General features: G+C 46.9%; 1 protein-coding gene across 1 annotated transcript; it reads right to left on the reverse strand.

The window, feature by feature from the left end:
- Positions 1–10,472: 10,472 nt before the first annotated feature.
- NOG (noggin) lies at positions 10,473–13,463 on the reverse strand. Its single transcript, XM_076073418.1, has one exon. It carries the CDS (start codon positions 13,369–13,371, stop codon positions 12,670–12,672), a length of 702 nt encoding a protein of 233 aa, XP_075929533.1. The 5' UTR covers positions 13,372–13,463; the 3' UTR covers positions 10,473–12,669.
- Positions 13,464–14,266: the final 803 nt, after the last annotated feature.

Raw genomic sequence — 14,266 nt, forward strand, 5'->3', positions numbered from 1 at the left:
TGAAAATGTAGATGCCACCACCACCATCTATTGCGCGGCGGTTGAACTTACGACTCGCGGTCCGAACAGCCAACTGGACATACGGACAGGTTTGTGCGTATCTCTGAAAGTTCGTAAGTAGAGGAGTCCCTGTAATTTAATCGGCTCCATTAACGCAAACCCTTTGAACCAGGGATTTCTCAACTACAGTCCTTGCGACACACCACGCGACATCTTCCCGAGTTTACCAATTTTTTACTCCTACCATTTAAATACAAATTAACTCGTTTCACACTGCACGCGCCCGATGATTGTTAAACACATCGCACGTCGGCGCTTAGCGGTTAACGCCGTCTGCATCAATGGAGCCGATTCAAATTATGATTGAAATATCGTTGTGCGTTTTTGTGTGCGTATGTGTGTGTACACCTGTTCCATCTGCGTATGTGTGCACGTGTTCCATGTGACGCAGACGGCGTTAATTGCTTCGCGCGTCCCGCGGGGCACGTTTAACAATCGTCGAGCGAGTGCAGCGTGGAACGAGTTGATTTGAACGTGAATGGGAGCAAATTGGTAAACGCGGAAAGGCGTAGTAGCGTAGTTGTTCGCCAGGGATGAAGTTTGGGAATTCCTGGTTTTAAAAATTATAATGGTTTAGAATTTACGATTGCATTGCCTATTTCATTGCTTATTTTATGAAGGTCTGTTATGCAAAACGAGAGTCTCTTTTCACTCGTTGCTCTGCCGACATGATTGTATTCATAGCCGCGATCGTAAGTTTGTGATTTTTTTATTACGAACTGAAACATGATTGTATTCATAGCCGTGATCGTAAGTTTGTGATTTTTATTAGGAACTGAAACATGATTGTATTCACAGCCGCGATCGTAAGTTTGTGATTTTTTTTATTACGAACTGAAACCAAATGGAATACGGAGATGTGGACGCAGGGAAAGCCCCATGAAGGTTGCTCCTTCGTCAAAGGGACCGTCCATAAATGACGTCACGCGATTTTGGACGATTTTTTGACCCCCCCCTCGTAACACAGCGTCACAAAAAGTCAGACCCCCCTAAAATATGACGTCACAAAGCTCTGCCCCCCCGCCCCCCTCCCAAAAATAAATAAAACATGCTTCAAATCGCTTTAAACTATTGTCATCATAGTGCGTATTTAATGTAGCGCTGTACTCTGATGTTGTAGGAGAAAACATTAAATAAACATAAATAACACGTTCTACTTAATTAAATAGACTTTTTAATAAAAGTTGCGCATTTTGATGTGACGTCACATTTCTCAACCCCCCCCCCCCTCGTCACACATCGTCGCAAATGTCTGACCCCCCCCCTCCCCTAAGTGCGTGACGTCATTTATGGATGGCCCCAAAGGTATGTTCGCGACTGTGACAAACATGTCTTTAACTAGTAATACTTTGACACTTTCATTGCCTTTGTTAATGTTCGCCTTTTTGCGTTCTCTGGTTTAACACTGCCGAGACAAGACCATTCGGAAGGTGTAGGCCAGTCCTATTCAAAGACGGTGCAGTATATACTCTGTCGGAGCACGGTTATTTGCATGTTTTGCCACAAGCATGTGTGGTTACTGCAGACTTGATGCCTTGCAGTACGTATCTATTTGGTGTTTTGAGCATCTTAACACGTGTTTTTATTGCCAAATACTACCATCATCATCATCATATGAACACACTTATATATTTAAAAAGGACAATAAGGCGAGATGGATGTGGCGTGCCAAAATAATTCGCAGAGCAGTGTTCTGGACTGTCGGCTAAAATCAAACCATCGTGACGACTATTTCCCAACGTGTCTGCATGTTTCTTGATTCTTGTTTTCTTCAAAAAACGCAAACTTAGCAGTACCCTCATGGAAATAATTATTGTGAGGTCTGTGCCTGTCCTGTGTGAATGCTGAATGAATTATGTTAAATAATAAACGATGTATTGTTCTCATGTTTTAATGCTACACTGCTTGTTGATGTGCATAATGTGTCCACCAGTCCGCACTGACCAACGCGGTCATAACTCCCCCTCCATGACCGACATAAGATCGGCGAGAACTTTATCCAACAGTGGATTTACAACGAGTTTGTAAACTACAAATTGTTAATCTTTAACCATCTCGCTTGCAATAAGAAACGCAGTTCTGATGCACTTTCATCAAGGAAAATGACTACGGTGGTACAACGCGGTTCACGTAATTTCAGGTGGAGATTTGCAGAAGGCAAGAATACAAAACGCCCGTTTAATAAACAACATTGCAGCACGATAAGTACCAACTTGCCCTGAGAGAGTCTTAATCATCAGCCATGATCTCACCATCGTCAGACGAAGATCTCTCCCCTACGCCTCCGTTGCAACAATCCACTTGGCCTGCGCAGCGGCTCCTTGTGGTACACGTGAGATTTCACGGTTCAATCCCACGTCGTGATCGTATTCCTTCCCTTTGTCGGTCGGCGCAAAAGTCCTACATTTATTGAGATAACTCTAAGTCCCCCGCCTTTTTTGGAACTCTGAATCTTGCACTGTTATGTACCGTCCACGCAACAATCAGCGTCGTAATCAGATTTTAACAGCCATTATCATCGATTAAAATCAATTTGGGCAAGAATGTTACGTTTTTAGACCCGATTTATTTACGATTGCTACCAATTTCCGTATATGCCAACGTTAGATTGCGGATTAACGGAGTGAACACAACTGTACGAACAATACGGGGGGGGGGGGAGCGGGGGGGGGACAAACGACTAAAAAGGATATAAAATTAGTATTCTTGAATCTATTCGTCACTCCAAATTGTGACGATTCATTGAATCGCAGTGGAGGTGGGGGGGGTGTAAACATGGCAACATATTGTTCGATGACAGTCACGCGGTGAAAATATTATGGCCCTCAGCCTTGCTGGTGATTTAATATAACGTACATGCCAGTGGGCCCAAATAAGACCGCTTTTTATGTGATCGTTCATTACCTACTGTGACACGTGGATCAGAAACTTGGGGCCCCTTGGATTTTTTTTATTTTTTACAAAAACGTACAAGTGCACAATAAACGGAGGGACGTTGCACATGCTCCCGAATGGCATTCGGTGATCGAAAGTGGAACGCGTAGTATTAACGAACACGCAAGTTAGAAACATTGATTTGAAGCCTTCGAGACTGCAGGAATCCGTACTCTTTGATTCTGTCGGTAAAGTCACGTGGGTAGACATTTTTGTTTATTTCTTTTATAGCAACATTGACTTGAAGTAGAGTAAGTGGGCTTTGAAAGGAGTCGTTGCTACAACCCTGTCACGACAACCAACAATGAACTCAACTTTTTTTTTGTTTTATCAGGTAAGGCTCACTGAGCTATACAGCTGTTTCAGAAGCGGCCTGGCCACAAATGATGGCTCAACGAAGTGGCTTATGTGGAAATGTAAAGCAGCTGACAATAACAATAAACGTTTTTTCTACATATGGAGGGAAACACCGGAGGACCCGGAGAAAAAGCGACAGGACCTCGGGGAGCGAGACATGCAAACTCCAAGTATACCATAATCAGGGTCGGGATTGAACCTAGGAATCTCTCCTGTGTACCGGGCGAGGTAGTTAACATCTCACCACCGCGGTGCCCTCATACATTCTGCTCTGGCGCTCTTTGTGTATGTCTAAATATGAAGACATGTTGCGACGGTCCATTGCACAAATGTACTCCTTTTGGTACCTTTGTTTTAAACTTAAGAATTTTAGAAGCGTGGTTGAGTATTCAGCAGGGGTCTGGCTGGGGTGGCAGGCGGGCTGGGGGGGCGCTTAGCCCGTTCCGGCTCACATCCAAACCCCCGACGCCACAGGGCTGCTTGCGATGCGCGAATGAACCACAGGGCTGCTTGCGATGCGCGAATGAATTGTGTTTGTGCGTGGATTCTGAGTGCGCGACGGAAAAGAACGAAGGGCGGAGCGTGCGGGGAACTTTTTGACGGACGCGGATCGGGCACTCGCCGTGCTCCTTGCTAATGAACGGGACGGGAACGGCGTTGCCCCGTTACACAGTGGGGCTATTGCATTCTTACAAGCCGTGTAATTGCTCTTGAACTAGTACATCGTGCAGTGTGTGTGTGCGCGTATGTTCGCGTACATGCACAATGTGTTCCCATTTGTCCAATCCACTGCTGGATGCGGGCCTCTCCACGCCGTGCGGGGGGTTTAGGTGAGGTTTAGGTGGGGTTGTAGAGAGTGAGAGGAGAAGGGAGGGAGGGGGGGACAGTTATTTGACTACTCCCGCACGCTGGTCGATGCGAGTTAGTGATGGAAAATGAAAACTTGGTTAAGGTGTGCTGCTGACTGGTCACTCAATACAGGACGCCACGGTGGCGGAATGTTAATCACATCGCCTGGTATACAGAAGGTCGTGGATTGTATTCCTACCCTGACGCCTGTTTTTTTGGAGTTTGCATGTCGTTCCAGTGATCGCGTGGATTTTTCTCCCAGGTCTTCCCGTTTTTCTCTCCACATTTTAGAAACTTGCGTTTGGAATCTATGGCTGCTGTGAATTGCCACATGCTAAGCCATTTTGTTTAACGATCCAATTGTGGCCAGGTCGCTTCTGAAAAAGAGCTATACAGCACGGTGGGCCTATCCTGATGTAACTCGCCTTTTGCCCGTCCAAGGACGGATGTATTGCAGTAAATCTGAAACTTGCAAGCGAAAAGCGGACCGCGAAGTGATATTCATTGCATCAATGCGTGCGCAATTTTTAAGGGCGCGGTGATACAGACCTATTTCATTTAAAGGTTATAATCCCTTCTAGATTTGAAGCTTTCGTGACTGCAAGGATTCATACTCTTTGGTTTTTTCGGTAAAGTCACGTAGATGCAGCTATCTTGCTGTGACTGTTCCACCTGAAGACGGAAGCTTGTGCTGCCTCCGAAACGTCGTGATTTAATTTAGTTGTTTTATGGTTATAATCCCTTGTTCATCATGACGTCCTTTTTACTTTGATGTCTCAATAGCGTGACGGAGATCGCGTGACGTGAGGGTTCTGCCTTTGTAGTGAGGGTTGTAAGTTGACGCTGAGGAGGGGGGAGAAGGCGCCTCGCCCCCCCCCCCCCCCATGTGGGTTGACGTCACCCACTAATTAGTATTAATGGCAGGGGGGGTCCATTTAGATGACGTCACCTTTTAATGATTATTAATGAGGGGGGCTGGTCGACATGGAGTGACGTCACGCGCGGGACACACAGACATTCTAGGCTCATTATAGTCGTAAACAAAACGTCTCGTTTAGAACCATGAAACGTATAACGATGACTCTGCCCGTTTTCGCATATAAGGAGACATCACCACTATTCCTAACGAAATGTATCTGGCTCGACCACCCCCATGTAAAATTACAGCTCTACATTAACATGAGCCGTAGGGACAAGTATATGAAAATGTGTCGAACAATGGAATCACGTGCCCCCCCCCCCAAAACCTTGATATTCGCGGGCGTTCTAATATCGGTGTTGGGTATTCGAGACGAATTTATTGCAGTGACAATTGATTTTCGCGGCCGTAGCTCGCGACTACCCGACAAGAAGTGGCGAGGCGTTGGAGCAGCGTGGATGTATGTACGTAAGTTTAACTTTTTTCGCACCGTACGTAGCCAACCGTTGCTCATCGGAGGTGAAAATGTTGCCGCAACGCTACGCCATTTTGGAATTACGTACTGAATAATATTCATGTGTGCACAGTATTCATTGATATTTGCTCTATTAAATATGTTTTATGTTCATCATTATTAAAGGCAAGTAAAATACCGTGATACTATTATACAATGTACGTTTAATAAATATTTGTGTACAGTTTATATATATACGTTATGTTAATGCCCCCCGTTCTACATTTTTTCTCCTAAGCTTTAAGCATGAATATTTGTGCCGTTTCACGGATGGCGGGTGGTGACCCGCGATTAATAAGAGGTCGCTGTCCAACAATGGAATTTGTTGCATCGCCTTCTGCTGGCTCACCGCATCGCGCACGCCAGAGTTGTTGTGCAGGGTGGTCGCACGTCCACGCGTTGTCCAGCCTCAAACCTGCTTCGCTTCTGAGATGCGGTGAGATCGGGCGCATTCGGAGTGATGTTGCGTGCAGTGTTCACAAGGGATCGCGCAGATATACGTCGTCTCACTACGGTGTACCTTTTGGTCAGCCCCAGGTAAGGTATCTTGTGCCCACGAACCAGAGGATGATGCTGTGTGAGTATGGATAGCGGTGGCGTAATGGTTGGCGCATTGCGCTACGAACCCGACGACCCGAGTTTAATTCTCGCTCACTGCCAACATCGGAGACGAATATCTGACCTGGTCCTGGGCACCCTCTAGGTCGACTTGGTCTCAAATGAGTACTGGGAGGATGACGAAGGCGGTCGCGCGCAGTGCTGGTCACACCCCTTCCTCGTACGTATTGCCGGCTAACAGCACTTGCCCTAACAGCCTGGGTAGGCTATACGGGGGGATTTCGGCTTTGTTGTGCTAAATGTGTGGTTTGCTGACACTGAATAGATGTCCGTGTACACTGTCTATTAACCGTGCCTGTGTGCTGCCTGTGTGTTATGTTTCGTGCGTGTGTGCAGCGGTTGTGAGATGTTAACTACCTCGCCTGGTATACAGGCGGCCGTGGGCTCAATCCCGACCCTGACGCCTGTATATTTGGAGTTGGCATGTTCTCTCTGTGGTCGCGTGGATTTTTCTCCGGATCCTCCGGTTTATTTTCCTCCGTTTAGAAACATGCGTTTTAGAGTACTTGGCTGCTGTACCTTTCCACGTGATAAGTTACTTCGCTGAGCTCTCATTTGTGGCCAAGCTTCTAAAAAGAGCTATATAGCTGAACATAAAAAAATGGTTTATAGTCGTTTGTGTTTGACGGTGTGCTGCCTGGTGTATGTGAGCGTGTTTTTTTTGTTTTTGACTGTGGAGCAGCGGCATAAAAGGGTTATCTCCCTAGCCATATCTAAAAATGTGGGGAGTATCTGGACACCCCGCAGTGCCTGCCATTATACTCCTTTTGAGCCACCCACCGATAAAATATGGACCCAAACGCAAGCCGACTATAAACCCTCACTCCAGCCGAGCTGCAGGCGGCGCTATTGGCTTCCGGTGTTTGAACGGACACGTTCTTTAGGGGCAATCATTACACACAGTGCTTGCCAAAAATGAACGACATACAGTGAGGGAAAAAAGTATTTGATCCCCTGCTAATTGTGTACGTTTGCCCACTGACAAAGAAATGATCAGTCTATATTTTTTATGGTAGGTTTATTTGAACAGTGAGAGACAGAATAACAAAAACATCCAGAAAAACGCATGTCAAAATTGTTATAAATTGATTTGCATTTTAATGAGGGAAATAAGAATTTGACCCCTCTGCAAAACATGACTTAGTACTTGGTGGCAAAACCCTTGTTGGCAATCATAGAGGTCAGACGTTTCTTGTAGTTGGCCACCAGGTTTGCACACATCTCAGGAGGGATTTTGTTCCACTCCTCTTTGCAGATCTTCTCCAAAGTTTCGAGGCTGACGTTTGGCAACTCGAACCTTCAGCTCCCTCCACAGATTTTCTATGGGATTAAGGTCTGGAGACTGGGTAGGCCACTCCAGGACCTTAATGTGCTTCTTCTTGAGTCACTCCTTTGTTGCCTTGGCGTGTGTTTTGGGTCATTGTCATGCTGGAATACCCATTCACGACCTATTTTCAATGCCCTGGCTGAGGGAAGGAGGTTCTCACCCAAGATTTGACGGTACATGGCCCCGTCCATCGTCCCTTTGATGCGGTGAAGTTGTCCTGTTCCCTTAGCAGAAAAACACCCCCAAAGCATAATGTTTCCACCTCCATGTTTTACAGTGGGGATGATGTTCTTGGGGTCATAGGTAGAATTCCTCCTCCTCCAAACACGGCGAGTTGAGTTGATGCCAAAGAGCTCCATTTTGGTCTCATCTGACCACACTTTCACCCAGTTGTCCTCTGAATCATTCAGATGTTCATTGGCAAACTTCAGACGGGCATGTATATGTGCTTTCTTGAGCAGGGGGACCTTGCGGGCGCTGCAGGATTTCAGTCCTTCACGGCGTAGTGTGTTACCAATTGTTTTCTTGGTGACTATGGTCCCAGCTGCCTTGAGATCATTGACAAGATCCTCCCGTGTGGTTACGTGCTGATTCCTCACCGTTCTCATGATCATTGCAACTCCACGAGGTGAGATCTTGTATGGAGCCCCAGGCCCAGGGAGATTGACAGTTCTTTTGTGTTTCTTCCATTTGCGAATAATCGCACAAACTGTTGTCACCTTCTCACCAAGCTGCTTGGCAATGGTCTTGTAGCCCATTCCAGCCTTGTGTAGGTTTAAAATCTTGTCCCTGACATCCATGGAGAGCTCTTTGGTCTTGGCCATGGTGGAGAGTTTGGAATCTGATTGATTGCTTCTGTGGACAGGTGTCTTTTATAAGGTAACAAGCTGAGATTAGGAGCACTCCCTTTAAGAGTGTGCTCCTAATCTCAGCTCGTTACTTGTATAAAAGACACCTGGGAGCCAGAATTTTTTCTGATTGAGAGGGGGTCAAATACTTATTTCCCTCATTAAAATGCAAATCAATTTATAACATTTTTGACATGCGTTTTTCTGGATTTTCTTGTTGTTATTCTGTCTCTCACTGTTCAAATAAACCTACCATTACGATTAAAGACTGATAATTTCTATGTCAGTGGGCAAACGTACAAAATCAGCAGGGGATCAAATACTTTTTTTCCCTCACTGTACCTTGCTGATCTCGTCGTCCAGGAGCATAAACCACCGCGCGAACTGCGGGCATCCTCGCCGCAGCAGCGACTTTTGGCTAACGAACAAAGACGGTCACTGCATCGTGCGCTTTCAGATGCGCTTCTGCGGCCATCTGGAACGCTCCTCTGATATTTGGAAGCCGCTAGAGCTTTGCACTTTTAAATGATCTAGATTTGAAAACTAATTTATTTAGAACTTCTCTTTGGGTTTAGTTAGTCCTTCCCCGCACCTCCGAATTAGCACGGTTGACTACGTATAGTGCGAAATAACTTCACATGTTGTAAATTACTGGAAGGATACATTTCACTCCTGCTCGTGGTTTTTCCAAATCTTAATTCCTCACGACACATTCCTGAGTTTTGATTTAAAGCTTTCGTGACTGCAGTAATTCATATTCTTAGCTCTTTCGGTAAAGTCACGTTGAAGGGAAACAATAAAATAATAAAATATATATTATTGTTTCCCTTCAACGTGACTTTACCGAAAGAGCTAAGAATATGACATTCCTGAGTTGACAAAATCATTATTATTACGCGTGTTTACCTCCATGACGAAAGCCTCATGACTGACTCTTATTTTTTTTCAAGAGGGATCCTGCCAACTTTATTTTCTTTTTGCAGTCGTGGGCAGCGATTGCTATGTCTATTCCAATTTGCGGAGTAATTCACTTCCAATCTTGATTTGATTGGAAGTGATGACGGTTGCTTGTGTTGCAATCGAAACGTCGTGATTTATTTTTTCTACCTACGTGACTTTACCGAAAGAACCAAAGAGTCTAATTCGCTTCCGTTCAGTTTACACATTTTAGAGGTTCGTTACGCCCTGCACGCGCCGGATGATTGATAAAACGCGTCCCGCTTGACGTAGCGAGGGTGGATTCTGATTTTCAACATCGCGTGTGTTCCGAGTGACCCTTCGTAGTTCTATATACACTCGTACGCGCTGATTTATAAAATGCCACATAGGCGCAAGGTTGCCACCCGTCCTGCTTCCCCCCGGGATCGTCCTCTTGTCGAGATCGTTGCCGTCCTCGGAATTTTATGTCATCCCGGGACGTGAAAAGGTCCTGGTTTTTGTGGGGTGGCGTCAAATCTAAAGATTATAATAATACAGCCAAGACCAATGCAATTTTTGCATGATGTGTTTCCTCTCTTCTCTTCGTGTGAGATTATTTTTCTTCCCATTTGTATGTCCCGGTTTCAGTTTGCACTTTGGAGGTCGCACACCTAACAGAGGTGTGTGTGTGTGTGTGTGTCAATCATCAGGCTCGTGCAGCGTGTAAGGTATAGAGTTTGGGGAAACCTTGGGTCCTTAGCCGGTCAACTCCCCCCTCCATGACCACTACAATATATTATCCGGATTATAAGACGCACTCCACCCCTGTAATTTAAATCAAACATTTGGGCGGGGGGACGGGGGGGGCTAGAGGGTGTGGGGGGGGCTAGGGGGTGGAGCTAGGGGGTGGGGGGGGGCTTGGTCCGTACGTCTTATAATCCGGTTGGTCTCTGTGTGCCAACATAAAATATATATTTTTTACTTTATTAACACGAGACACCAAGTCTTACTTTCCAGAACGTCTTGGACATCAGAGAATACTGGCGGTGCGTTTACGACCGCAGCAGCAGCCACGTCCCGCGGGTTGTTCACTCCGCAAGTCAACCACGGACAACCAAGAGAGCGGTCTGGGAGAAGTTGTTTTTATATATATAACAAATACAAATAGAAGAACATGGTATACACGCTTTTTATAATACATTTGCAACATAAATATTGCCATCCATAAAATTATCTGAATACTCTTGTTTACAAATAGCACGTTGTGTTTATTATGTGTGTGTAAGTTTAAATCAGTCTAAACCGATAGTTACACGTTTTATATTGAATAAATATGCATTTGCGTCGTGATTTTTTTGCTCTGTACAATGTAATTTTTTTCTGCACCTTTTCACGACCGTTACCGCTATGCACAAAAGGTCCGAGCCACCTCGAGCCCAGTACCGTTACATTCCAGACAAAAGTGTTAACTTGCGTTTTAACTTTACAATAAAAACATTTAATCCGTATCGTTATAAAAAAAATAATAATTTAAAGACGTTTTCTTTTTCAATCCACTGCTGGACGAAGTCCTCCTCCCCTTCTCCCACCCCGCGTATCAGTCATGGCGGCTATTTGACCATACTTCACCACGCTGGTCATTGCAGGGTTAATTGGTTGAAAGGTGATTGGAGGCATCCAGGACCAGTTTGGATCATCGCTCGCCAGAGAATCCGAATCGGAATCTCTATACTGGAGGAATACGATGAGCTATAAAGCTCTTGTCACCGATATCCAGTAGGGGCGGATCAGAACGTCACGCCACCTTGATGTATCCGTGAAACGGAAATCGAACTCTGATTCGTCGGGTTTTGAGAGCAAACGTAACGCTAACCGTTCCGCCACTGCTCCCTGGCCAAGCCAAATCGAGACAACACGAGTTGATTCTTTTCGTGGCGCATGTAATGCAATGGCACCTGGTTTACACAATCTTTTTCAGGGTGAGGTTTTTGAACACATAGTAAACGACGAATCCACGTACCTCTCTGGTTTTATGTACAAATACTTCTACGACATAAAAAAAGGTGATACACATAAAAATATATACTTTGTTAACGTCCGGGCATCTATCTAATAACGCATCGTCAGCATCGTCGTCCGTGTTGTTTGTATGGACGCAGTGACTGGTGCGTGTGATTTATATGGGGTTCGTAGCGATGGGTAAAATGAACGTCCTTTTTTAACTCAAAGAACACTTCGTAGAGTCTCGCTTTAAAGGAGGATCCTGCAATTTACATGGGAGCAGGGGGGGGGGTAACACTTCCATACTGCACGCACGCAGCGTAGCTGCAACCAACCTACTTGCTCCACCGCGGCGAGATGGCAGGCGTGAGTCACGGCCACCACCAACGCTGACTCATCATGAATTATATACGCAGCGCCTCTTACGCATACATAACCTCGCAGACGGTGATTTGCGTGAGCTTGTGTGCTTTGGGAGTCGCCGTGGAGTCGGTCTAGGGCTGGGGAACGGGGGTGCAGGAGATAGCAGCTGAGTAACGGATTCTTGAATCCATATGTGTGGAATTTGAGTGTTTTTCTTGTTACCCCCCCCCCCTCGCTATGCGTGGTAGGGTGTTAACCAACCCACCAGGGGTATTGCGGTTTCCTCTCACGTGCAGCTAAAGGGGAGGGGGGAGCACACCCAGTATGTCCACCTCGGAGATGGAGTTATGAAATCGGTCTCTGTGCTACATGTTCTGAATGGATATTTGTGTTACATCGTGGGACTGGAATAGGAACGACCTGAGGAAGCCTTCGTCCAGCAGTAGATAGATCATGGCTCTACTGCTGATGATGCAAACCAATACGGAATTTGGCTAATAAACATCCTCACGTAGCAGCAGCAGTGGCGTAGTATGGCTGGCAAGGGCACTGGTGCAAGGAATAAGATGGAGCCCCCTTGCCCCTGTCCAATTTCCCCACTCTACGTAATCCGGCCCCTCCGGGCCATAGGGACCCGATGCAGTTGCACCACCTGTACACACTTGTACACTCAGTCAACGGCTACTCCACCTGAGCAAGACCCTCCTGAAAAGGAGTCTCGAGACTCGGTGAGGCTTTCCAGGGTAGGTATTTGGACAATGAACGCTCGTGATGTAACATTTATAATTAGTTCTGTAATATTCAGGCATTCATTTCTCATGGAATATTTTCTGCCCCCCCCCACCAACTCCCTTGCCCCCGGGGGAAATATTTCCAGAGCTCGGCCCCAGACAGTTCCGGCTTAAATGAAGCAGCCCCTGGAGTAAATGTTGTCATTATTATTATTATTACAGGGCTGGTCTCAGCAGGCGCAGCGGCACTCAGAGATCACGGGGTACTGAATGTGTATCCACGCGCAGTACTTCTGCCTGCCCCATCCCTGACAGTGCCACCGCAGCAGAGTCTTGCTCGCGGACTTGAAGGGCTTGCAGGCCATTCCCTCCGGAAAGGAACACGACCTCCCATTATAGCAGCTTCCTTCCTTCACGAACCTCGGCCAGAAGCGCTCGCCTAAGTCTTTCCATGTGTACAGCACGGGGCAGAACGTGTAGGACCACAGCCACTGCAGGATCTTGCGGCGGGCCCTCTTGCCGATCTTGATCTTCTGGCCATGCGGCAGAACGCCGAGGTCCAGCCGCTTAATCTCGTTGGGCATCGATCCCGACGGCTTGAGGAGGCGTCCTCCTCTCGTCTGCTGGCCCGAAGCGTCGCCCTTGGGCAGCGACACGGCCATAAACTCGGGGTCGAAGCTGGCACCCAGTTTCCTCCGCAGCAGCTTTTCGTCCAGGTCCTGCTCCTTCGGGTCGAGCTCTGGGTCGGGGTTCTCGATGAGGTCCTTGATGGGCAGGTTGTCGCTGGGCGAGGGGCGGAAGTGCAGGTAGTTGCGACAGTGGCCCCGGTGCTTCTGCGAGCCCATGAGCACGGCAAGCAGGGTGCAAAAGGTCAGCAAGTGTCGCGGCAACTCCATGTTCAATGAGGCCCACTCCACACGACCGCAGTTCATGGAGCCGCGGGCACCATAAATAGAGGAGTGGGGCCCGGCGCGTGAGGATATGGATCCTCCCTCGTCCGCTCGGAATAGATGGGGGGGGGGGGGGGGGGTGTATGTCTTGAATGCCGGAATGTAGCGGTTTGCAGGGGTTGGAGAGGAGGGGGGGGTCCAACTTCACTGATTGCAGCACCGCATCGTGCTGAAAGCGCGCACGCAAATACACGCACACAGACATTATCCCCCGTTGTTTTCAGAGGAAGCGCTCTTAACGATAACAGATCTTGCGCAGGTGCCAGCAGGAATATAATCATATTATATCGTAGGATATGCAATCGATGGCGACGGCTTGGAGCCTATCATCCAGCAGTGGATTGATCATGACGTATGATTATTAAAGCAGCAGTGGTGACGAGGTGAAGCGGTGGTGCAATGGTTCGCGCGCGTGCTGTGACTGGCGAACGAAACTTTGAGTCTCGCCCCAGGGCTGGCTAACATATTTGAACCGGTCCTAAAAAAACACCCGCTTAACCAACCCCGCACTGACCGGCGTGGTGAAGTATGGTCAAACGCTCCTCGTGACTCGCGTGGATTGAAAAAATTGCTGTAAGTGAATGATACAATGTTTTTTTTTTACGGGCCTGATTGCTGATGAGATAAAGGCGGGCGAAAGTGGCTCAGAGTTTGCGTGCCTAAACCAATATTCACGGTTCAATTGCGCGTCCAAATATTGATTGCCATTAATACTACTTTTTGTTACCGTAATCTTTTAATTTAAGACAATCTTGTCGGTGTGTTTTGTGTGCGTTAACCGTTTTATTTTAAGACTCTCTAAAAAGTAAGAAGAAACTTGTGCTCGGTGTCAATATACAAATGTGTTCATACACACACACAGGCCTACCAGATTATA

The sequence above is a fragment of the Petromyzon marinus genome, chromosome 3 (genome assembly GCF_048934315.1).
Source record: "Petromyzon marinus isolate PM22_M1 ecotype Great Lakes invasive population chromosome 3, UKy_Petmar_22M1.pri1.0, whole genome shotgun sequence".
Classification (NCBI taxonomy): domain Eukaryota; kingdom Metazoa; phylum Chordata; class Hyperoartia; order Petromyzontiformes; family Petromyzontidae; genus Petromyzon; species Petromyzon marinus.

Coding starts and splice junctions, on each gene's coding strand:
- NOG (XM_076073418.1), bottom strand. CDS start 13,371: ATGAACTGCGGTCGTGTGGAGTGGGCCTCATTGAACATGGAGTTGCCG.